General features: G+C 48.1%; 1 protein-coding gene across 4 annotated transcripts in view; it reads left to right on the forward strand.

Moving 5' to 3' along the window:
- The window catches only part of LOC306928450 (dynactin subunit 1-like), a 142,326-nt gene extending 116,328 nt beyond the window's left edge, over positions 1–25,998 (forward strand). For 2 of the 4 annotated variants that reach the window (XM_079508576.1, XM_079508579.1), the window contains 9 exons: positions 1,660–1,788; positions 6,030–6,155; positions 6,310–6,452; positions 11,477–11,649; positions 13,120–13,229; positions 13,880–14,102; positions 15,193–15,266; positions 19,478–19,567; positions 25,624–25,997. In XM_079508576.1, the coding sequence (XP_079364702.1) occupies positions 1,660–1,788; positions 6,030–6,155; positions 6,310–6,452; positions 11,477–11,649; positions 13,120–13,229; positions 13,880–14,102; positions 15,193–15,266; positions 19,478–19,567; positions 25,624–25,764 (1,209 nt within the window). In that variant the 3' untranslated portion in view covers positions 25,765–25,997. Of the gene's footprint in view, positions 1–1,659; positions 1,789–6,029; positions 6,156–6,309; positions 6,453–11,476; positions 11,650–12,723; positions 12,747–12,826; positions 12,850–13,119; positions 13,230–13,879; positions 14,103–15,192; positions 15,267–19,477; positions 19,568–25,623 lie in introns of all 4 variants that reach the window. The other 2 variants (XM_079508578.1, XM_079508577.1) reach the window with 2 other exon arrangements.
- The last annotated feature ends 231 nt before the right edge of the window (positions 25,999–26,229 follow it).

Below are 26,229 nucleotides of genomic sequence, written 5' to 3' on the forward strand. Positions count from 1 at the left end.
AGCAGTTTTGAAGGAGTCAAGGGATTTGCATGTCTTTATGACTGTTGGTAGGGCGTTCCACATTTTGGTGGCATAGGAGCGAAATGAATTTAATCCCTTGTTTGTACCTAATCTGGGTTGCACATGGTTTGTTGAACTCCCTCTGGTGTTGTGGGAGTGGACTTCGTTGACATTAAGAAAGTATTTAGACAGGTACATGGGAATCTTGGTGGTGTAGTGGATCTTGTGGACCAGACCCATTGCAAGGTGCTGTACTCTGTCGTCAACCCTAAGCCATTCCAGCCTGTCAAAGTGGGCAGGGGTGAGGTCGGTTCGGGGAGTGAGGCCAAGTAATAGCCTGACCAGTTTGTTTTGGGAAGTCTAGGGCCTTGTTTTAAGGGCCTTATAGGTGCTGTGGTACCAGGAGAGGTACATGCATAGTCGAAGAAACCTTGTACGGGGGCTCCTGTTAAGGTCTTCAAGGTGTTTTTGTTGACCAGTGAGGAGATCCTGTAAAGGAATCTTGTTCTTTGGTTGACCTTTTTGATTACGTTGGTGGCCATTTTATCACTGGAAAGATTTGCCTCCAGGATGGAACCTAGGCACACCACCTTAACACTGGAGGTCACAACCTTTACCGCTGTGGAGCAGGTGACCTTTAACCTTTACTACACTACTACTACTTTACTACACCACCTTAACACTGGAGGTCACGACCTTTACCGCTGTGGAGCAGGTGACCTTTAACCTTTAACACCACCTTTACCGCTGTGGAGCAGGTAGACTTTATATTAACTTTAAACTGGATTAACAGGTAGACTTTATATTACCCCCAAATGTTAAAGGTATATTAAGTCATTTGACTTAATTCAAATATCACTTTTTTTTCCTTTTTTTCTGGATATATGCTGACCATATAAGGAGTTCCTCCCTGTCCCCAGTGAGCCCCTGGGGTCAAAAACCCTAGTTTCAGTTCTGGTGGCGGGTGGCAAAGCCTTCATCCAATCAGGATGAGAGGGGCCTTCCTCCAATCATGATCGAGTGGGGGCGGGCCTTGGTGCACATGCTGTTGGCCTGTTGCACTTCCCCCCACTGTACAGCGTGCATGTGCACATTTTGTTACCGGGGCGGACTGGGTGGTTTTCCAAATCACCCAAATCACTGAATGCTCCTAAACTGGATTATACAACAGGTTGTTTCGAGGAAGCAATCTGATTGGTTGAAACGGTCTTCTAGCCGTGCTTCAAACCACCATCATTAAACGGCTAATCAAAACAAACAATTCAGCTGCTCTGTTCTCCCAGAGCGCAGCAGACTGGGTGGCTTGGCTAGCTAGTTTCTGTTCTCCCAGAGAGCAGCAGACTGGGTGGCTAGGCTAGCTAGTTTCTGTTCTCCCAGAGAGCAGCAGACTGGGTGGCTAGGCTAGCTAGTTTCTGTTCCCCCAGAGAGCAGACATTTCTTGGGACATTTGTGGTCTTCAGTCTGTCTCTCAGATGCTGGTCTTCTCAACCACAGCAGAAACTGCGTCAATACCTAACTCCCAGGATATGGGACAAGACTCCCAGGCACAAGATATCTGTGGTGATCCGAGACTGCGATGCTAATGATCATTTGACACACACACACACACACACACACACACACACACACACTCTAAAGCGGATGTGTTTCCTCCTCCAGGTGTTCGGGTCCAAGGTTGATGCTCAGCAGTGTTTGCGTCAGTCCATCAGCTCCGTCATCTCTACCATGAACAAGATGGCTACGGCCATGCAGGAGGGAGAGTACGATGCAGAGAAACCCCCCGTTAAGGTACGATACCAAACCCCTCATGCTTCCTTCAATGCATGAGGAGTCCAAGCTGCTTCTTTTCACCTGACGGGGAGGGGGGAGTTTCCCTGGTTGGACGTAGCACGTGGAAGGAACACGTTATTCCAACCTAGAACATATCTATATAATGACACTATACATATTAACTATACATATATACTATACTATGCTATACATATGTACTATGATGTGCTATGACTACATACAATGCAATTATTGTGCTGTCTACATGACATGCTATAAGTCTGTTTCAAATGCTATCTAAGTCTAAAAAGTGCTATCTAAGGGGGTAGGATAAGTGCTATGGGCCATGATGGAGTCTGAAAAGGTGGGTCTTCAGACTACGGCGGAAGATTGTGAGTGATGCTGCAGTTCTGATTGCAACGGGGAGTGCATTCCACAGTTTTGGGGCCAGAAGGGAGAAGATTTTGGGACGTGTGGAGCGTTGTCCCGGCGTTTTTAGTGAGGGTACTTCCAGCTTTCCTGCGTTGGCTGATCTGAGTGCGCGGGAGGGTTTGTAGGATTCAATCATGCTTGCAAGATATGGGGGAGCCATACCTTTGGTTGCTTTGAATGCCAGCATCAGAGTTTTGTATTCTGTGCGGGCAGCGACTGGGAGCCAGTGCAGGGAGCGGAGCAGGGGGGAGACATGTGAGAATTTTGGCTGGTTGAAGACCAGACGAGCTGCGGCATTTTGGATCAGTTGGAGTGGCTTAAATGCACATGCCGGTAGTTAGGGATGTTGAAAAAAGTTGAAAATCGACTCGATTTTCGACTCATGCCTTCCGCGACTCAAAAACGTATGAGTCGAAAAATCGTTTTTATTTTATTTTTTATTTTTTTGTAATGGCACATGCATGCCCTGGCTGCAGTTAGAGCGCCATCGTCCAAGGGTGTGGGGTGAAGGGGAAGGGTATCTTAGCAACACTGAATGCTCTGTCCCATTGGTCGTGTGCTCGTATCATGAGCCAATGGCTGCAGCTCTGAGCCCCCAGACCCCAGGTTCGCAAGTCATTGCTCACGCTCAAAGACAGGTCCGCTCTGTTCTGAGCTGTGAGCGCTCTTCTCTTCTCGTGAAGAAAGCAGGACAGCGTTGTCAAATAAATCCCGCCGTCATTCATACTGTATTTATTCCCCGACCCGACATTAAAATACGGAACAACGTGCGTCCCGTATCAGTTCATTACGTTACTTGTGACAGGCTGCTGCAGACACTTGAGAGTTGGGACTAGCAGATAGCATAGCAGCCGATAGCGCCGCTGCTCCTTCAGTGTCGTTGTTTACAAAATAAAGTTTATTTTGTATCATTGGGCTTTGATCATTGATGCAAATTCTAAACATATGGATGCAGCTGCAGAAGTTGTGTTGCTTAAAGGAATGCATAGTTGCGTTCTCCTCAACTGCTGCGCAGCAACAACAAAAATAAAAAAATAAAAAATAATGGAAAATAAATAGGAAAAAAAGTCGATCGACTCGTCGATTTGCGGCCTCGATTTATCGATTGGCCAAATATGAGTCGTTTGGCATCCCTACCGGTAGTCCAGTAAGGAGCAAATTGCAATAGTCAAGTTTTGACAAGACTGTTGTCTGGATTAGGAGCTGGGCTGATTCCTGGGTGAGGAACGGTCTAATTCGTCGTATGTTATAGAGTATAATATATATGTTTAGCTTATATGTATAGTGTCATTATATATAGATATGTTCTAGTTACGTTCTTAGCTTACGCATATTTCTTGATAAATGCTGTTTATATATGTGATGTATTCCCATGCTTTTTGTTCTTGCTTAATGTAAATCGCTCTGGATTAAGAGCGTCTGCTAAATGCCTAAATTGTAAATTGTAGTGTGAACCTACAGGATCGAGTGACAGCTGTGATGTGAGTTTTAAACGAGAGCTGACTGTCCAGGACAACACCAAGGTTCCTGGCTGTTGGGACAGACGTTACCAGGGCGTTGTCTACGGAAATAGTTAGCTCCCGCATAGGGCAGGACTTAGCTGGGAAGAAGAGAAGCTCAGTCTTGTCTGGGTTCAGCTTGAGGTGGTTGGAGGACATCCACTGTGAGATGTCAGCCAGGCATGCAGTGATGCGCTCTTCCACCTGAGTGGCAGAGGGGGGGAAGGATAGAAACAGTTGTGTGTCATCGGCATAGCAGTGATAGGATATATTGTGAGCAGAGATGATAGTGCCAAGGGATTTGGTGTACAGTGAGAAAAGGAGGGGACCAAGTACAGATCCCTGTGGGACCCCAGTTTGGAGGGTTCGGGGGGATGATAGCAGACCTTTCCAGGAAACCTGGTAGGTCCGGTCGGTGAGATAGGAAGAGAACCACTTTAGTGCTGTCCCGCCGATGCCTAGATCCGCTAGGGTGTCTAGGAGCAGCTGGTGGTTCACTGTGTCAAATGCCGCCGATAGGTCTAGGAGAATCAGGACTCCAGAGTGGGAAGCAGCCTGGGCAGCATGTAGTGCTTCTGTGACTGCCAGCAGGGCAGTTTCTGTGGAGTGTGCCTTCTTGAATCCTTATTGGTTGGGATCCAGCAGGTTGTTCTGTGAGAGATGGAGAGAGAGCTGGTTGGAGACAACACGTTCAATGCTTTTAGACAGAAATGAAAGGAGTGATACCGGTCTGTAGTTCTTGACATCTGAGGGGTCAAGGGTTGGTTTCTTGAGGAGTGGAGTTACTCTGGCTGACTTGAGGGCAGATGGGACGCAGCCTGAGGTTACTGAGGTGTTGATGATGGAGGTGATGAAGGGGAGCAGATCACGTGCGATGGAGACGGTGAGGGATGCAGGTTGAGTGGGGGGAGGGGGCTTAAGGAGGGAGGAGAAAGTGGAGAAGAGTTTCCTTTGGTTAGAAGTACAGGATTGGATCTTGGTGTTGTAGAAAGAGGTTTTAGCAGTGGTTAGTGAGAGGGAGAAGGCAGAGAGGAGTGAGTGAAAGTGGGAGAGGTCATCAGGTAGCTTTGTCTTGTGCCACCTTCTTTCGGCTGCCCTTAGAGGTGTTCGTTCAGATCTGAGAGTTTCAGATAACCAGGGAGCCGGTGGACATGAGCGAGCTGGCCTGGATGAGAGCGGGCAGTGTTGGTCGAATGCAGATGAGATAGAGGAGAGGAAGGATGAGGTTGCAGTGTTAGGTGAGAGAGAGAGGAAGGACTCCAGGGAGGGTAGAGAGGAGAGAATAGAGGATGAGAGGGAGGAGGGGTTTAGGGACTTGAGATTGCATCGGGTGGTGATGTTCGGAGGGTTAGTAGGTTTGGGCGGGAGGGTGGAGAGAGAGAGGGAGAAGGTTATGAAGTGGTGGTCAGACCTGATTAAGGGGGTAACAGAGAGTGTAGAGGGAGAGCAGGCTCTGGAGAACACAAGGTCCAAAACATTACCAGCCTTGTGAGTGGGAGGGGAGGGAGATAGGGAGAGGTCAAATGAGGCCAGAAGGGATGTAACGGGAAGATACTTCTCTGCTGTAGGTAGGTTGAAATCACCCAGTAGGATCAGGGGGGTGCCATCCTCCGGAAACGAGCTGATCAGAGAATCTAGTTCTTCCAGGAAGTTCCCAAGGGTTCCTGGGGGGCGATAGAGCACAATGAGGGTTAGGGGGACTGGTTGTGATATTGAGATAGCATGAAATGCACATGTGGACAGAGAAAGGTGAGAGAGATTTAAGACACGGAAATTCCATTTGGGGGACATTAGTAGTCCTGTACCACCCCCTGCACCTGTTGGGCGAGGGGTGTGGGTGAACTTGTGAGAAACAGAGAGGGCGGCCGGGGTTGCAGTGTTATCTGGGGTAATCCAGGTTTCAGTCAGAGCAAGGAAATGCAGAGACTTGAGGGAGGCGTGGCCTGAAATGAATTCAGGCATTTTCTTCTTGGTAGCTGCGTGGCAGTTCCAGAGGCCTCCCTCCACCACAATGTGGTGACTGGGTGAACGAGCTGGATAGATGAGATTTGAGGGATTTCTGAGACGGGGGAAGTGGTGACTAGGACGGCATGAGGAGGCCAGTATGGGGATGGTGGGAAAACACATTGTACAGAGAAAAATAGGTAATATATACAGTGGTAGGATCATCAGTATGTCGTCAGTAAATGCATATTACTCACTGTGTGTGTGTGTGTGTGTGTGTGTGTGTGTGTGTGTGTGTGTGTGTGTGTGTGTGTGTGTGTGTGTGTGTGTGTGTGTGTGTGTGTGTGTGTGTGTGTGGGGGGGGGGGGGGGGGGGTGATACCAGACTCCTCCAGTAGAGGTCAGGGCTGCAGCGGTCAGGGCAGAGATGATGGACTCGGAGGGTCTGGGAGTGAAGCTGGAGGACAGAGAGACGGTCGTCAAGGAACTGAAGAAATCCCTGAAGATCAAGGTCAGTAATTCTAGTGATTTATTCTAGGGGGCGCTAGAACCCCACACGCCCCCCCAGGGCGAAGAGCTGAGCAGATCATATTAACCCTCTCTCTGTCTCTCTGTCTCTCTCTCCCTCTCTCTCTCTCTAACCCCCCCCCCCCCCCCCCCCTCAGGGGGAGGAGCTAAGCGAGGCCAGCGTGCGTCTCAGCCTCCTGGAGAAGAAGTTGGACACCTCGACCAGAGACGCAGACGACCGCGTGGAGAAGATCCAGACCAGACTGGACGACAGCCTGGCCCTGCTGAAGAAGAAAGAGAAGTAGGAACCATTATTTACACTATAGAGACTAGACTAGACTACTTAGATCCAGACCAGACTGGACGACAGCCTGGCCCTGCTGAAGAAGAAAGAGAAGTAACTAGACTATTGTTTATTGTTTATTGAATGGATCCCCATTAGCTGACGTCGGGGCGACAGCTAATCTTCCTGGGGTCCATATAAAATACATACAAAAAGTACATAAATACATAATAGATAACCAGGACAGGCGTTTATGCATATATTCAATATTTGTACGAGTAGAACTGCCAGTCTAGCAGCTCGATTCTGAACAAGTTGTAGTTTGTTCAGGTCTGCTTGAGTCGCCGCTGACCATACAACCGGACAATAATAAAGGTGACAAAACACCAATGACTGCAACACTTGACCCATGACTGAGGATGTCAAGTATGTGGAGCACTTCCTGACCATGGCTATACCTCTACCCATTTTAGTTACAATGCCATCAATATGGTCCGACCATGATAATTCACTGTCCAGTAAAACTCCAAGTAGTTTAGTTTTCTGAACCTGTTCTATAGGTATACCTGACATTGATAGATGCAGCTGAGGGTCACCAATAAGCATATGCCTGGTGCCAAAAACAATACTTTTTGTTTTGACAACATTCAGGGCTAGTTTGTTATTTTCCACCCAGTTAGATACCCTCTCAAGATCCAGATTTAAATGACTCACTAACTCATTTAATGAAGGGGCACAGGGCCGGATTAACACCTCTGAGGGCCCCTGGGCACGTGCCCAAAGTGCCCATATGGTAGATCCGGCCCTGGGGGCAGTACTATACAGAGTTGTGTCATCAGCATACATTACCATATTGGTGTTCATAGCAACACAAGGGAGATCATTACCATATTGGTGTTCATAGCAACACAAGGGAGATCATTACCATATTGGTGTTCAGCAACACAAGGGAGATCATTACCATATTGGTGTTCATAGCAACACAAGGGAGATCATTACCATATTGGTGTTCAGCAACACAAGGGAGATCATTACCATATTGGTGTTCAGCAACACAAGGGAGATCATTACCATATTGGTGTTCATAGCAACACAAGGGAGATCATTACCATATTGGTGTTCATAGCAACACAAGGGAGATCATTACCATATTGGTGTTCAGCAACACAAGGGAGATCATTACCATATTGGTGTTCATAGCAACACAAGGGAGATCATTACCATATTGGTGTTCAGCAACACAAGGGAGATCATTACCATATTGGTGTTCATAGCAACACAAGGGAGATCATTACCATATTGGTGTTCATAGCAACACAAGGGAGATCATTACCATATTGGTGTTCATAGCAACACAAGGGAGATCATTACCATATTGGTGTTCATAGCAACACAAGGGAGATCATTACCATATTGGTGTCCATAGCAACACAAGGGAGATCATTACCATATTGGTGTTCATAGCAACACAAGGGAGATCATTACCATATTGGTGTCCATAGCAACACAAGGGAGATCATTACCATATTGGTGTTCATAGCAACACAAGGGAGATCATTACCATATTGGTGTCCATAGCAACACAAGGGAGATCATTACCATATTGGTGTTCATAGCAACACAAGGGAGATCATTACCATATTGGTGTTCAGCAACACAAGGGAGATCATTACCATATTGGTGTTCATAGCAACACAAGGGAGATCATTACCATATTGGTGTCCATAGCAACACAAGGGAGATCATTACCATATTGGTGTTCAGCAACACAAGGGAGATCATTACCATATTGGTGTTCAGCAACACAAGGGAGATATTGGTGTTCATAGCAACACAAGGGAGATCATTACCATATTGGTGTTCATAGCAACACAAGGGAGATCATTACCATATTGGTGTTCAGCAACACAAGGGAGATCATTACCATATTGGTGTTCAGCAACACAAGGGAGATCATTACCATATTGGTGTTCAGCAACACAAGGGAGATCATTACCATATTGGTGTTCATAGCAACACAAGGGAGATCATTACCATATTGGTGTTCAGCAACACAAGGGAGATCATTACCATATTGGTGTTCAGCAACACAAGGGAGATCATTACCATATTGGTGTTCATAGCAACACAAGGGAGATCATTACCATATTGGTGTTCATAGCAACACAAGGGAGATCATTACCATATTGGTGTTCATAGCAACACAAGGGAGATCATTACCATATTGGTGTTCATAGCAACACAAGGGAGATCATTACCATATTGGTGTTCAGCAACACAAGGGAGATCATTACCATATTGGTGTTCATAGCAACACAAGGGAGATCATTACCATATTGGTGTTCATAGCAACACAAGGGAGATCATTACCATATTGGTGTTCATAGCAACACAAGGGAGATCATTACCATATTGGTGTTCATAGCAACACAAGGGAGATCATTACCATATTGGTGTTCATAGCAACACAAGGGAGATCATTACCATATTGGTGTCCATAGCAACACAAGGGAGATCATTACCATATTGGTGTTCATAGCAACACAAGGGAGATCATTACCATATTGGTGTTCATAGCAACACAAGGGAGATCATTACCATATTGGTGTTCATAGCAACACAAGGGAGATCATTACCATATTGGTGTTCATAGCAACACAAGGGAGATCATTACCATATTGGTGTTCATAGCAACACAAGGGAGATCATTACCATATTGGTGTTCATAGCAACACAAGGGAGATCATTACCATATTGGTGTTCATAGCAACACAAGGGAGATCATTACCATATTGGTGTTCATAGCAACACAAGGGAGATCATTACCATATTGGTGTTCATAGCAACACAAGGGAGATCATTACCATATTGGTGTTCATAGCAACACAAGGGAGATCATTACCATATTGGTGTTCATAGCAACACAAGGGAGATCATTTGTAAAAATAATGAAAAGTAAAGGACCCAAACAGCTTCCTTGAGGAACCCCACAATTATTAAACTTGCATTCGGATAGGCTACCATTAAAAAACACTCTCTGTGATCTCTCCGATAAGTAGCTCACCATCCAATCAAGTGCCATATTGCTACATTTTTCCATTCATTTACTCAGAACAGGAAGTATGCTAATTGGCCGGCTGTTTGGCCCTGTGAATTGTTTCTTTTTATCCTTGGGCAAAGGAATGATCTTTGCCTCCTTCCAAGCCTTAGGACAAACTCCATAAGGCTTCCAAGCCTTAGGACAAACTCCATAGGTTAAGCACCTATTACAAATGTGACTAATCGGATTAGATATATAGGATGATGCAATTCTTAACAGTTTACTGTCTAACATGTCAGTACCAGCAGGTTTGTCACATGGCAGTGATGACAGCAAGTTTTCAATGTCAAAGCTACTTACTTGCACAAAATCAAACTTACAGTTTTTACCATTCATTATGTGCTCTTCATTACTAGACTAGACTACTACCTAAACCTAACCCTAGAGTCTGGTCAGACAGCCCTAGAAAGACTGGATGATGATATCATCCAGGGAGTTTAACCACCGAGGCGAAGCCTAAATGACCACCGACAATGTAATGACCACCTAGCCAGATATTATCCCTTACTTACATAATAGATCTCAGGAATAGAGACTGTGTGATGACCTTGACTTGTTAATCTGTAAATTCTGTTCAGACCGAAGTTGTACTTCACACTTGAAACGGCACAACTACAAAGCTGACACTGCGGCACTCATCAGCTTGTAGATCAGCTATTGGTTTGGAATACACTGAGTATTGTTCATTAGAAGAGTCCTGTCCTGTGGTCGTCTCAGGGAGGATGTTAGAGTAACTAGTGTCCTGTGGTCGTCTCAGGGAGGATGTTAGAGTAACTAGTGTCCTGTGGTCGTCTCAGGGAGGATGTTAGAGTAACTAGTGTCCTGTGGTCGTCTCAGGGAGGATGTTAGAGTAACTAGTGTCCTGTGGTCGTCTCAGGGAGGATGTTAGAGTAACTAGTGTCCTGTGGTCGTCTCAGGGAGGATGTTAGAGTAACTAGTGTCCTGTGGTCGTCTCAGGGAGGATGTTAGAGTAACTAGTGTCCTGTGGTCGTCTCAGGGAGGATGTTAGAGTAACTAGTGTCCTGTGGTCGTCTCAGGGAGGATGTTAGAGTAACTAGTGTCCTGTGGTCGTCTCAGGGAGGATGTTAGAGTAACTAGTGTCCTGTGGTCGTCTCAGGGAGGATGTTAGAGTAACTAGTGTCCTGTGGTCGTCTCAGGGAGGATGTTAGAGTAACTAGTGTCCTGTGGTCGTCTCAGGGAGGATGTTAGAGTAACTAGTGTCCTGTGGTCGTCTCAGGGAGGATGTTAGAGTAACTAGTGTCCTGTGGTCGTCTCAGGGAGGATGTTAGAGTAACTAGTGTCCTGTGGTCGTCTCAGGGAGGATGTTAGAGTAACTAGTGTCCTGTGGTCGTCTCAGGGAGGATGTTAGAGTAACTAGTGTCCTGTGGTCGTCTCAGGGAGGATGTTAGAGTAACTAGTGTCCTGTGGTCGTCTCAGGGAGGATGTTAGAGTAACTAGTGTCCTGTGGTCGTCTCAGGGAGGATGTTAGAGTAACTAGTGTCCTGTGGTCGTCTCAGGGAGGATGTTAGAGTAACTAGTGTCCTGTGGTCGTCTCAGGGAGGATGTTAGAGTACCTAGTGTCCTGTGGTCGTCTCAGGGAGGATGTTAGAGTAACTAGTGTCATATATCTCTTGTCCTCCAGGGAGTTTGAGGAGACCGTGTTACATTAAATGGTGTCCTCTTGTCCTCCAGGGAGTTTGAGGAGACCGTGTTACATTAAATGGTGTCCTCTTGTCCTCCAGGGAGTTTGAGGAGACCGTGTTACATTAAATGGTGTCCTCTTGTCCTCCAGGGAGTTTGAGGAGACCGTGTTACATTAAATGGTGTCCTCTTGTCCTCAAGGGAGTTTGAGGAGACCGTGTTACATTAAATGGTGTCCTCTTGTCCTCCAGGGAGTTTGAGGAGACCGTGTTACATTAAATGGTGTCCTCTTGTCCTCCAGGGAATTTGAGGAGACCATGGATGCTCTGCAGGCCGACATCGACCAGCTGGAGGCGGAGAAGGCTGAGTTGAAGCAGCGTCTCAGCAGCCAAACCAAGATCACCGTGGACGGCATCGCACAGCGAGGCCCGGCGGCCACTGGCATCGCCTCGCTGGTCCAAGGTTCCCCTGGAGGTGAGTTTACTGGTACCACTGGTTCCTCTGGAGGTGAGTTTACTGGTACCACTGGTTCCTCTGGAGGTGAGGTTACTGGTTCCACTGGTTCCTCTGGAGGTGAGGTTACTGGTTCCACTGGTTCCTCTGGAGGTGAGGTTACTGGTACCACTGGTTCCTCTGGAGGTGAGTTTACTGGTTCCACTGGTTCCTCTGGAGGTGAGGTTACTGGTTCCACTGGTTCCTCTGGAGGTGAGGTTACTGGTACCACTGGTTCCTCTGGAGGTGAGTTTACTGGTACCACTGGTTCCTCTGGAGGTGAGTTTACTGGTTCCACTGGTTCCTCTGGAGGTGAGGTTACTGGTACCGCTGGTTCCTCTGGAGGTGAGTTTACTGGTACCACTGGTTCCTCTGGAGGTGAGTTTACTGGTTCCACTGGAGGTGAGTTTACTGGTACCACTGGTACCATTGGTTCCTCTGGAGGTGAGTTTACTGGTTCCACTGGTTCCTCTGGAGGTGAGGTTACTGGTACCACTGGTTCCTCTGGAGGTGAGTTTACTGGTTCCACTGGTTCCTCTGGAGGTGAGGTTACTGGTACCACTGGTTCCTCTGGAGGTGAGTTTACTGGTACCACTGGTTCCTCTGGAGGTGAGTTTACTGGTTCCACTGGTTCCTCTGGAGGTGAGTTTACTGGTACCACTGGTTCCTCTGGAGGTGAGGTTACTGGTCCCACTGGTTCCTCTGGAGGTGAGTTTACTGGTTCCACCTGGTCTATGGGGGGTGTGTGTCCAAAACACTGAGAAATGTCCTTCTAGTGAGGCCTTTATCTCAAGAAGAGGTCCAAAATGCCAGACCCCACAAGAGAAGTCCGTGCGTGTGTGTGTGTGTGTGTGTGTGCGTGCGTGCGTGTACATATAATGGAGGTTTGTGTGTGTGTGTGTGTGTGTGTGTGTGTGTGTGTGTGTGTGTGTGTGTGTGTGTGTGTGTGTGTGTGTGTGTGTGTGTGTGTGTGTGTGTGTGTGTGTGTGTGTGTGTGTGTGTGTGTGTGTGTGTGTGTGTGTGTGTGTGTGTGTGTGTGTGTGTGTGTCCATCCAGCTGGGGTCTCAGGACCAGTGGAGGTGGTGGACTCTCCTCTCCTCAGTGTGTGTGTGTGTGTGTGTATAATAGACAGTGTGTGTGTGTGTGTGTCTCCATCCAGCTGGGGTCTCAGGACCAGTGGAGGTGGTGGACTCTCCTCTCCTCAGTGTGTGTGTGTGTATAATAGACAGTGTGTGTGTGTGTGTATATATAATAGGGGTCTCAGGACCAGTGGAGGTGGTGGACTCTCCTCTCCTCAGTGTGTGTGTGTGTGTGTATAATAGACAGTGTGTGTGTGTGTGTGTGTGTGTGTATATATAATAGGGGTCTCAGGACCAGTGGAGGTGGTGGACTCTCCTCTCCTCAGTGTGTGTGTGTGTGTGTATAATAGACAGTGTGTGTGTCTCCATCCAGCTGGGGTCTCAGGGCCAGTGGAGGTGGTGGACTCTCCTCTCCTCCGTCAGCAGGTGGAGGTTCAGCGTCTGGCCATCAAACACCTCCAGAAGCAGAGCAACAGACTGAAGGTAAACTAACCCTAATATAATATAATGAAACTATGAGTTTACACTATAATATAGTGGAGTGCACTATATAGTGTAAGTTACATAAGTTGAGCCTTTGCATTCGCCTGTAAGGTCGTCGAGGCTAGGGGAGGGGCTACGGGCTAGGGGAGGGGCTACGGGCTAGGGGAGGGGCTACGGGCTAAGATGGAGTCTGAAGAGGTGGGTTTTCAGACTACGACGGAAGATTGGGAGTGAGTCTGTAGTTCTGACTGTAATGGGAAGTTCATTCCATAGTTTAGATTGGGAGTGAGTCTGTAGTTCTGACTGTAATGGGAAGTTCATTCCATAGTTTAGATTGGGAGTGAGTCTGTAGTTCTGACTGCAATGGGAAGTTCATTCCATAGTTTAGATTGGGAGTGAGTCTGTAGTTCTGACTGTAATGGGAAGTTCATTCCATAGTTTAGATTGGGAGTGAGTCTGTAGTTCTGACTGCAATGGGAAGTTAATTCCATAGGTTTAGGGTTAACCCTAACTAAATGTTAGGGAGGGACAAGTGGAGAAGAGATCCAGTAGAACTAGAGATCCAGTAGAACTAAATGTCAGGGAGGGACTATAGTGGAGACGAGATCCAGTAGAACTGTCCCATGTGTCTGGTGTTGTGTCTTGTCTAGGGTGAGAAGATGAGGGCCCAGCTGGCCTCGCTGCCTCCGCTGCACGTTGCCAAACTGCCCCAGATAGGCCAGGAACAGCGTGGCTCTCTGCTGCCCCCTACAGGCCAGGAACAGCGTTCTGTCCCCAGCAGCAGCCTCTACAGACGGACAGACCAGCTCCTCACCACCCTGTTGACCCTCAGTGCTGGAGTCAGGGTGGTGGACATCACTGGGAAGACCCCAGGTTAGTACTACTGCTACTACTACTATACCACCCTGTTGACCCTCAGTGCTGGAGTCAGGGTGGTGGACATCACTGGGAAGACCCCAGGTTAGTACTACTGCTACTTCTACTATACCACCCTGTTGACCCTCAGTGCTGGAGTCAGGGTGGTGGACATCACTGGGAAGACCCCAGGTTAGTACTGCTACTGCTGCTACTGCTACTACTACTATACCACCCTGTTGACTCTCAGTGCTGGAGTCAGGGTGGTGGACATCACTGGGAAGACCCCAGGTTAGTACTACTGTTACTACTACTATACCACCCTGTTGACCCTCAGTGCTGGAGTCAGGGTGGTGGACATCACTGGGAAGACCCCAGGTTAGTACTACTGTTACTACTACTATACCACCCTGTTGACCCTCAGTGCTGGAGTCAGGGTGGTGGACATCACTGGGAAGACCCCAGGTTAGTACTACTGTTACTACTACTATACCACCCTGTTGACCCTCAGTGCTGGAGTCAGGGTGGTGGACATCACTGGGAAGACCCCAGGTTAGTACTACTGTTACTACTACTATACCACCCTGTTGACCCTCAGTGCTGGAGTCAGGGTGGTGGACATCACTGGGAAGACCCCAGGTAACAATACACTACTACTACACTACTACTACTACTACTGCTACTGCTACTACTGCTACTGCTACTGCTACTACTACTGCTACTATACCACCCTGTTGTGCTGGAGGGGAAGACATAACCTCATTGTCAGCTCTGTAGCAGTGGCTGGAGTGGAGTGTGCGTGCGTGCGTGCATGCGTGCAGTGGTCATTTGCCTATCAAATAATGTGACTGTGTTAACCCTTTCCTAACCTGCAGTCAGTGCCAGCGCCCAGCTGTTCACCCTGTTAACCCTTTCCTAACCTGCAGTCAGTGCCAGCGCCCAGCTGTTGTTAATGTGACTGTGTTAACCCTTTCCTAACCTGCAGTCAGTGCCAGCGCCCAGCTGTTAATGTGACTGTGTTAACCCTTTCCTAACCTGCAGTCAGTGCCAGCGCCCAGCTGTTAACCCTTTAATAATGTGACTGTGTTAACCCTTTCCTAACCTGCAGTCAGTGCCAGCGCCCAGCTGTTGGAGCAGACGGCTCGCCTGCACAACCTCAGCCAGACCCTGGACAAACTGAAGGTGTGTGTGCGTGTGCGTGTGCGTGTACGTGTGCGTGCGTGTGTGTGTGCGTGTGACATCATCATACCTGGAAGTTATGCGGGAACACCTACTGAGAAAAAAAACTTTAAACAACATTAAATTCACTTTGTCACTCAACCATAAAAACGCCGTATTGAAACGGTCTAAAAATAATACAGATTATTTAATCGGTTTTCACCAGCAATAAATAATAAAAATGAAAAGAAACGTCTACATTTAATGTGTGTACTCATCTCATTCAGTTGTGAAAACAGACACTTGGAAAAGAGTACAGGCTATTACGGCCCTTCTGACCATAAAATCAGGCTGGTATATATCGGCTGTGTGGTTTGATGCGTATGTACTTGACACTGAAACGTATCATCATTACGTCACCATCGTAAACCAATTATACCCTGGCATTGGTACATAATCTTCATCACGATCAGTGTTGTTCAAGTTACTTTTAAAAAGTAAAGAGTTATAGTTATAGTTACTTATCTAAAAAAGTAACTTTTTTTAGATAAGTTACTTTACTTTACTTTACTTTATGAAAGTAACTTTTAAAGTTACTTTACTTTACTTAAAAAAAAAAAAAAAAAAAAAAAACGATTTAAAAGAAGGTTTTTTGTTCTGTTGCACAGTAAGAGAAAAGACAACTCCCTCCTAACATTATGAAATTTAGTGGAACAATAAAACATGTTCAGAAATTTTGACAGGCATCTTTATTGTAGCCTCAACTTGCCTTCAAAACAAATTTGCAATATGAAAAAAATAATAATAAAAATAATGAAAAATGAGTCCATATATCTGCAGTGGTAGAGAGATATTCTAATTCATCAAATGTATTTTTGAGCTCATCTTCCATTTTAGAATATTCACTGTTCAGGTATTTGGAAAATGTATTTCTGCACATTGGCCCTGCTTTCACTGGTATTTTGCTGACCAGTGCTCTGAAAGGAACAGACCACCGTTGAGAGGGGAAGCATTTCCTCAACAAAATACCTTGACTTGACAAATCATTTTGTCAAGTTGACTCTTGGTGACATGCCTCTGTGGCGATTTAAAATCGATCTTTGTCTGTTACTTTACTTTACGGTGATATGAGGCAGCCTAGCTCATGGACTGATTTAAGATGCTTTCTTAGATTTGCATTGCTCTTCTTGGCTGTGGACAATGCTTTCTGTCCGCCACATAATTAGCATTTTCACCTCGATGTTTGTCTGGGGGGGAAGGGGGGGGAGAGGGCAGCCCTATCACTGTGCCCATAGATAGTTTATATATATCTGTGCCCGGGGAGGTGGCCACGGTCCCGCGGGGATCCGTTAGCATGCAACGGTGTGCAAGGCTAACGCACGGCTAACGTCAGGCACTGTGCTGCGGCGCCCACTAGCTAATGCTGGCTAGCGCAGGAGGGTCCCTCCTGGAGGGATGCAGCAGCAGCAATAATAATAAAGGAAGTGCGGGGAATCACACACAGCGGGGACACTCCATGGCATGTTAAAACATTTCCTTTACCCGCAAGTACTCAAATAATGCTTGTATTTCCAACCCACAAAGCATCCGATCTCGCTGTCGTAGCGTGTGGTAATAATGTTCGTTCAACCGGCCTTTTCTGTGTATGCGTTACAAGGGTTTGTGTGTCTGTCTGTGTTTACATATGACTACATACGAGTAAGACCCGCCCTACTCTGTCAGACTGTCTCTGATTGGCTTACCCTGAAATCTGGCCCTACGTTAGCCAATCAATGACCTCTTCTGCGACATGCTTTGTTCATGTTCGGCCGGGCTCCACCGGGCGCGTCAGCGTCGCGTCTCCGTCACCGTCAGGGAATGTTCCCTTTTTAATCAATGAAGGGTGGCTCCACTGCCCGCGTTGACGGAGACGCGACGCGTGCATTAAAATTGAACCGGTGCGTTTTTTTTACGCGACGCGACGGAGACGCAACGCGTCCGGTGGAGCCCTGGCGTTAGGGTGCGTAGCCATGTGGGCTCAGAGGCTAGTATGAGAGCACAAACGAAACTGTCAACACAGTACAACACAGAGAGCGGCGCGCTCTCTCAGCAGCAGTCAGCACAGAGCCTGTATGACAGACTCACGGCGCTGTATGGGGAAACTTTTCACTTGGATCATACGTTGACATAATAACGCTATAACGCGGGTAACGCTCGGACAATAACTATAAGGCCGTTATGGAATAGGGAAATGTAAAGCCTCCGTTACAAGTTACTGCAAAAAGTAGCGCCGTTAGGTAACGTAACGTGATGTAAGGGCGTTAGTTACAACACTGATCACGATTCATGGGAAACATACCTGCACGGTCAGCTTCCGTATGTCCGTATGACATCATATCACGTGCATTCTAAGGGACATTGGTACATATCTTCATCACGTCATGGGACACATGCTTCGTAGCATGACAAAAACACCCCTGCACGGTCAGCTTGGGGCCAGCATATGACATCATAACATGTGCTGGCCCTAAACACGCGCATCGTAGCACCTGACTGAAAACATGACTTGCACGCTCTGCTTGTGCAAGTAATAATAACAAACAGGGTGGTATTATAATCAAGGACTAGAGACTATTTGACATTCAATGTTATTTTTCCACAAAGCGGTTGTCTGTCCTCTGTGTCTGTATCTAACCATCATGACCTGGTTGTCTGTCCTCCTCTATGTCTGTATCTAACCATCCTGACCTGGTTGTCTGTCCTCCTCTATGTCTGTATCTAACCATCCTGTCCTGGTTGTCTGTCCTCCTCTCTGTCTGTATCTAACCATCCTGACCTGGTTGTCTGTCCTCCTCTATGTCTGTATCTAACCATCCTGACCTGGTTGTCTGTCCTCCTCTATGTCTGTATCTAACCATCCTGACCTGGTTGTCTGTCCTCCTCTGTGTCTGTATCTAACCATCCTGACCTGGTTGTCTGTCCTCCTCTATGTCTGTATCCAACCACCCTGACCTGGTTGTCTGTCCTCCTCTATGTCTGTATCTAACCATCCTGACCTGGTTGTCTGTCCTCCTCTATGTCTGTATCTAACCATCCTGACCTGGTTGTCTGTCCTCCTCTATGTCTGTATCTAACCATCCTGTCCTGGTTGTCTGTCCTCCTCTATGTCTGTATCTAACCATCCTGACCTGGTTGTCTGTCCTCCTCTATGTCTGTATCTAACCATCCTGACCTGGTTGTCTGTCCTCTGTCTGTATCTAACCATCCTGACCTGGTTGTCTGTCCTCTGTCTGTATCTAACCATCCTGACCTGGTTGTCTGTCCTCCTCTATGTCTGTATCTAACCATCCTGACCTGGTTGTCTGTCCTCCTCTATGTCTGTATCTAACCATCCTGACCTGGTTGTCTGTCCTCTGTCTGTATCTAACCATCCTGACCTGGTTGTCTGTCCTCCTCTATGTCTGTATCTAACCATCCTGACCTGGTTGTCTGTCCTCCTCTATGTCTGTATCTAACCATCCTGACCTGGTTGTCTGTCCTCCTCTATGTCTGTATCTAACCATCCTGACCTGGTTGTCTGTCCTCCTCTATGTCTGTATCTAACCATCCTGACCTGGTTGTCTGTCCTCCTCTATGTCTGTATCTAACCATCCTGACCTGGTTGTCTGTCCTCCTCTATGTCTGTATCTAACCATCCTGACCTGGTTGTCTGTCCTCCTCTATGTCTGTATCTAACCATCCTGACCTGGTTGTCTGTCCTCCTCTGTGTCTGTATCTAACCATCCTGACCTGGTTGTCTGTCCTCCTCTATGTCTGTATCTAACCATCCTGACCTGGTTGTCTGTCCTCCTCTATGTCTGTATCTAACCATCCTGTCCTGGTTGTCTGTCCTCCTCTATGTCTGTATCTAACCATCCTGACCTGGTTGTCTGTCCTCCTCTGTGTCTGTATCTAACCATCCTGACCTGGTTGTCTGTCCTCCTCTATGTCTGTATCTAACCATCCTGTCCTGGTTGTCTGTCCTCCTCTATGTCTGTATCTAACCATCCTGACCTGGTTGTCTGTCCTCCTCTGTGTCTGTATCTAACCATCCTGTCCTGGTTGTCTGTCCTCCTCTGTGTCTGTATCTAACCATCCTGACCTGGTTGTCTGTCCTCCTCTGTGTCTGTATCTAACCATCCTGACCTGGTTGTCTGTCCTCTATGTCTGTATCTAACCATCCTGACCTGGTTGTCTGTCCTTATCTTCTCTCTCAGGATGAGGTGGCTGAGCATGTTGTCTCACAGCAGCCTGGAGCAAAGGCCATCTCTGACTTCGCCACCTTCCCGGTGTCCGGCTTTGTGAAGGTAATTCTATACATGCAACTCTTTATACTTTATACTAACCCTAACCCACTGTGTGAAGGTAATTCTATACATGTACCATCAACACCAGGGTTGTCCCTGGAACAACATATTTTCAGATTGGGGTCCCTGGAACAACATATTTTCAGATGGGGGTCCCTGGAACAACATATTTTCAGATGGGGGGTCCCTGGAACAACATATTTTCAGATTGGGGTCCCTGGAACAACATATTTTCAGATTGGGGTCCCTGGAACAACATATTTTCAGATGGGGGTCCCTGGAACAACATATTTTCAGATGGGGGTCCCTGGAACAACATGTTTTCAGATTGGGGTCCCTGGAACAACATATTTTCAGATGGGGGTCCCTGGAACAACATATTTTCAGATGGGGGTCCCTGGAACAACATATTTTCAGATGGGGGTCCCTGGAACAACATATTTTCAGATTGGGGTCCCTGTAACAACATATTTTCAGATGGGGGTCCCTGGAACAACATATTTTCAGATGTGGGTCCCTGGAACAACATATTTTCAGATTGGGGTCGGTACAATACAGATAATCTTTGGGGTCCTTGACATGAAAAGGTTGAGAACGACTGATATAGAAACATGTCAGGATTTAGAAGACATGGTCCTCAGGTCTAAATGGGTTAAAGGACCACTTCACCACTTTTCAACTTCTCTTCCTATAATTGGTCCTACTGGTCCTATAGGACCTATTGGTCCTACTGGTCCTATTGGTCCTATTGGTCCTACTGGTCCTACTGGTCCTATAGGTCCTATTGGTCCTACTGGTCCTACTGGTCCTATTGGTCCTACTGGTCCTATTGGTCCTACTGGTCCTATAGGTCCTATTGGTCCTACTGGTCCTATTGGTCCTACTGGTCCTACTGGTCCTATTGGTCCTACTGGTCCTATTGGTCCTACTGGTCCTACTGGTCCTACTGGTCCTATTGGTCCTACTGGTCCTATAGGACCTATTGGTCCTACTGGTCCTACTGGTCCTATAGGACCTATTGGTCCTATTGGTCCTACTGGTCCTATTGGTCCTGCTGGTCCTATAGGACCTATTGGTCCTACTGGTCCTATTGGTCCTACTGGTCCTATTGGTCCTATAGGACCTATTGGTCCTACTGGTCCTATAGGACCTATTGGTCCTACTGGTCCTATAGGACCTATTGGTCCTACTGGTCCTATAGGACCTATTGGTCCTATTGGTCCTATTGGTCCTATTGGTCCTACTGGTCCTACTGGTCCTATTGGTCCTACTGGTCCTATTGGTCCTACTGGTCCTACTGGTCCTATTGGTCCTACTGGTCCTATAGGACCTATTGGTCCTACTGGTCCTATAGGACCTATTGGTCCTACTGGTCCTATTGGTCCTACTGGTCCTATAGGACCTATTGGTCCTACTGGTCCTATAGGACCTATTGGTCCTACTGGTCCTATTGGTCCTACTGGTCCTATAGGTCCTACTGGTCCTACTGGTCCTATAGGACCTATTGGTCCTATAGGACCTATTGGTCCTACTGGTCCTATTGGTCATATTGGCCCTACTGGTCCTACTGGTCCTATAGGACCTATTGGTCCTACTGGTCCTACTGGTCCTACTGGACCTATAGGTCCTATAGGACCAGTAGGACCTATTGGTCCTACTGGTCCTATAGGACCTATTGGTCCTACTGGTCCTATTGGTCCTACTGGTCCTACTGGTCCTATTGGTCCTACTGGTCCTACTGGTCCTATTGGTCCTACTGGTCCTATAGGACCTATTGGTCCTACTGGTCCTATTGGTCCTACTGGTCCTATTGGTCCTACTGGTCCTATTGGTCCTATAGGACCTATTGGTCCTATAGGACCAATAGGTCCTATTGGACCAATAGGTCCTATTGGTCCTATAGGACCTATTGGTCCTATTGGTCCTATAGGACCAGTAGGACCAATAGGACCAATAGGTCCTATTGGTCCTATAGGACCTACTGGTCCTACTGGTCCTATAGGACCTATTGGTCCTACTGGTCCTACTGGTCCTATTGGTCCTACTGGTCCTATTGGTCCTACTGGTCCTATAGGTCCTACTGGTCCTACTGGTCCTATAGGACCTATTGGTCCTACTGGTCCTATAGGACCTATTGGTCCTACTGGTCCTATTGGTCCTACTGGTCCTATAGGACCTATTGGTCCTATTGGTCCTACTGGTCCTATAGGACCTATTGTTCCTACTGGTCCTATAGGACCTATTGGTCCTATAGGACCTATTGGTCCTACTGGTCCTATTGGTCCTACTGGTCCTATAGGACCTATTGGTCCTACTGGTCCTATAGGACCTACTGGTCCTATAGGACCTACTGGTCCTACTGGTCCTACTGGACCTATAGGACCAGTAGGACCAATAGGACCAGTAGGACCTACTGGTCCTATAGGACCTATTGGTCCTACTGGTCCTATTGGTCCTACTGGTCCTATAGGACCTATTGGTCCTACTGGTCCTATAGGACCTATTGGTCCTACTGGTCCTATTGGTCCTACTGGTCCTATTGGTCCTACTGGTCCTATTGGTCCTACTGGTCCTACTGGTCCTATTGGTCCTACTGGTCCTATAGGACCTATTGGTCCTACTGGTCCTATTGGTCCTACTGGTCCTATTGGTCCTATTGGTCCTACTGGTCCTATTGGTCCTATTGGTCCTACTGGTCCTATAGGACCAATAGGTCCTATAGGACCAGTAGGACCAATAGGTCCTATTGGTCCTATAGGACCTATTGGTCCTACTGGTCCTATAGGACCTATTGTTCCTACTGGTCCTATAGGACCTATTGGTCCTATAGGACCTATTGGTCCTATTGGTCCTACTGGTCCTACTGGTCCTACTGGTCCTATTGGTCCTACTGGTCCTATTGGTCCTATTGGTCCTACTGGTCCTATTGGTCCTATTGGTCCTACTGGTCCTATAGGACCAATAGGTCCTATAGGACCAGTAGGACCAATAGGTCCTATTGGTCCTATAGGACCAGTAGGACCAATAGGTCCTATAGGACCAGTAGGACCAATAGGTCCTATAGGACCAGTAGGAACAATAGGTCCTATAGGACCAGTAGGAACAATAGGACCAATAGGACCAGTAGGACCAATAGGTCCTATAGGACCAATAGGTCCTATAGGACCTATTGGTCCTATAGGACCTATTGGTCCTATAGGACCTATTGGTCCTACTGGTCCTATAGGACCTATTGGTCCTATAGGACCTATTGGTCCTACTGGTCCTATAGGACCTATTGGTCCTACTGGTCCTATAGGACCTATTGGTCCTACTGGTCCTATTGGTCCTAACTAATGTTCATGATAAAACACCACCAAGTTGAAGCCATCGTTCTCATGATAATAAAAATCTAAAAACAAATCTTGTTTAAAAAAAAATCTGCCTAATGATGATGTCACTGGTGGACGGGTGTCCAAACTGCCCAAAGCCCTCCTATGAGACACAGACTGAGTAGGAAGAAATGGTGGTGTTTTATCATGAACATAGTGAGGACCAATTATATGAAGAGATGTTGAAAAGTGGTGAAGTGGTCCTTTAAGCAATATTACACGAGAGGTTGTTCTGTATCCTCATTAATGCACACCTGCTCATTAACACCTGTGGTTCCCAAAGGTTTCGCAGAAGTGAAAAATAATGTATATTTTGAATGACAGATGTAGCAAAATGACAAAACAAATGTCCCAAGAAACTAGCTAGCCTAGCCATCCAGTCTGCTGCTCTCTGAAAGAACAGAAACTAGCTAGCCTAGCCATCCAGTCTGCTGCTCTCTGGGAGAACAGAAACTAGCTAGCCTAGCCATCCAGTCTGCTGCTCTCTGGGAGAACAGAAACTAGCTAGCCTAGCCACCCAGTCTGCTGCTCTCTGGGAGAACAGAAACTAGCTAGCCTAGCCACCCAGTCTGCTGCTCTCTGGAAGAACAGAAACTAGCTAGCCTAGCCATCCAGTCTGCTGCTCTCTGAAAGAACAGAAACTAGCTAGCCTAGCCATCCAGTCTGCTGCTCTCTGGGAGAACAGAAACTAGCTAGCCTAGCCACCCAGTCTGCTGCTCTCTGGGAGAACAGAAACTAGCTAGCCTAGCCATCCAGTCTGCTGCTCTCTGAGAGAACAGAAACTAGCTAGCCTAGCCACCCAGTCTGCTGCTCTCTGAAAGAACAGAAACTAGCTAGCCTACCCACCCAGTCTGCTGCGCTCTAAGAGAACAGAAACTAGCTAGCCTAGCCACCCAGTCTGCTGCTCTCTGGGAGAACAGAAACTAGCTAGCCTAGCCACCCAGTCTGCTGAGCTCTAAGATAACAGAAACTAGCTAGCCTAGCCACCCAGTCTGCTGCTCTCTGGGAGAACAGAAACTAGCTAGCCTAGCCACCCAGTCTGCTGCTCTCTGAGATAACAGAAACTAGCTAGCCTAGCCACCCAGTCTGCTGCTCTCTGGGAGAACAGAAACTAGCTAGCCTAGCCACCCAGTCTGCTGCGCTCTAAGATAACAGAAACTAGCTAGCCTAGCCACCCAGTCTGCTGCTCTCTGGAAGAACAGAAACTAGCTAGCCTAGCCACCCAGTCTGCTGCTCTCTGGGAGAACAGAAACTAGCTAGCCTAGCCACCCAGTCTGCTGCTCTCTGAGATAACAGAAACTAGCTAGCCTAGCCACCCAGTCTGCTGCGCTCTGGAAGAACAGAAACTAGCTAGCCTAGCCACCCAGTCTGCTGCGCTCTGGAAGAACAGAAACTAGCTAGCCTAGCCACCCAGTCTGCTGCGCTCTGGAAGAACAGAAACTAGCTAGCCTAGCCACCCAGTCTGCTGCGCTCTAAGATAACAGAAACTAGCTAGCCTAGCCACCCAGTCTGCTGCTCTCTGGGAGAACAGAAACTAGCTAGCCTAGCCACCCAGTCTGCTGCTCTCTGAGATAACAGAAACTAGCTAGCCTAGCCACCCAGTCTGCTGCTCTCTGGGAGAACAGAAACTTGCTAGCCTAGCCACCCAGTCTGCTGCTCTCTGGGAGAACAGAAACTAGCTAGCCTACCCACCCAGTCTGCTGCTCTCTGGGAGAACAGAAACTAGCTAGCCTAGCCACCCAGTCTGCTGCTCTCTGGGAGAACAGAAACTAGCTAGCCTAGCCACCCAGTCTGCTGCTCTCTGAGAGAACAGAAACTAGCTAGCCTAGCCACCCAGTCTGCTGCTCTCTGGGAGAACAGAAACTAGCTAGCCTAGCCACCCAGTCTGCTGCTCTCTGAGAGAACAGAAACTAGCTAGCCTAGCCACCCAGTCTGCTGCTCTCTGGGAGAACATAAACTAGCTAGCCTAGCCACCCAGTCTGCTGCGCTCTGGGAGAACAGAAACTAGCTAGCCTAGCCACCCAGTCTGCTGCTCTCTGGGAGAACAGAAACTAGCTTGCCTAGCCACCCAGTCTGCTGCTCTCTGGGAGAACAGAAACTAGCTAGCCTAGCCATCCAGTCTGCTGCTCTCTGAGAGAACAGAAACTAGCTCGCCTAGCCACCCAGTCTGCTGCTCTCTGGGAGAACAGAAACTAGCTAGCCTAGCCACCCAGTCTGCTGCTCTCTGAGAGAACAGAAACTAGCTAGCCTAGCCACCCAGTCTGCTGCTCTCTGGGAGAACAGAAACTAGCTAGCCTAGCCACCCAGTCTGCTGCTCTCTGGGAGAACAGAAACTAGCTAGCCTAGCCACCCAGTCTGCTGCTCTCTGGGAGAACAGAAACTAGCTAGCCTAGCCACCCAGTCTGCTGCTCTCTGAGAGAACAGAAACTAGCTAGCCTAGCCACCCAGTCTGCTGCTCTCTGGGAGAACAGAAACTAGCTAGCCTAGCCACCCAGTCTGCTGCTCTCTGGGAGAACAGAAACTAGCTAGCCTAGCCACCCAGTCTGCTGCATGTACCATTTACTGCACTTTATAGATTTGCCACTCACTTTATGCCTGTGCAGTTGCACAGTGGTGTGTCATTTCACGGTGTCTCACTCTCTCTCTCTCTCTCTCTCTCTCTCTCTCTCTCTCTCTCCCCGTAAGGCCAAGGAGGAGGAGCTTCAGGGAGGAACAGTGTTCGTGGGGCGCGTGGCGTTCCCATGCCCCCGCGGTCAGGAGCAGGTCCATCGCCTGGTCCTCAACCAGCAGCAGCTGCACAGGGTGCACCACCTGCTGATGGCCTAAACACCTCCCAGGGACCTCCCCTAGCCTAAAACACCTCCCAGGGCCCACCCCTAGCCCCTAGCCCACCCCTAGCCCCAAGCCCTCCCCTAGCCCACCCCTAGCCCCTAGCCCACCCCTAGCCCTCCCCTAGCCCACCCCTAGCCCTCCCCTAGCCCACCCCTAGCCTAAGACACCTCCCAGGGAACACCCATAGCCCCTAGCCCACCCCTAGCCCTCCCCTAGCCCACCCCTAGCCCCTAGCCCACCCCTAGCCTAAAACACCTCCCAGGGACCTCTCAGGGCCCACCCCTAGCCCCTAGCCCACCCCTAGCCTAAAACACCTCCCAGGGACCTCTCAGGGCCCACCCCTAGCCCCTAGCCCACCCCTAGCCTAAAACACCTCCCAGGGACCTCCCAGGGACCACCCCTAGCCCTCCCCTAGCCCACCCCTAGCCCACCCCTAGCCCTCCCCTAGCCCTCCCCTAG

The sequence above is a fragment of the Electrona antarctica genome (genome assembly GCF_951216825.1).
Source record: "Electrona antarctica genome assembly, chromosome: 8".
Taxonomy (NCBI): Eukaryota; Metazoa; Chordata; class Actinopteri; order Myctophiformes; family Myctophidae; genus Electrona; species Electrona antarctica.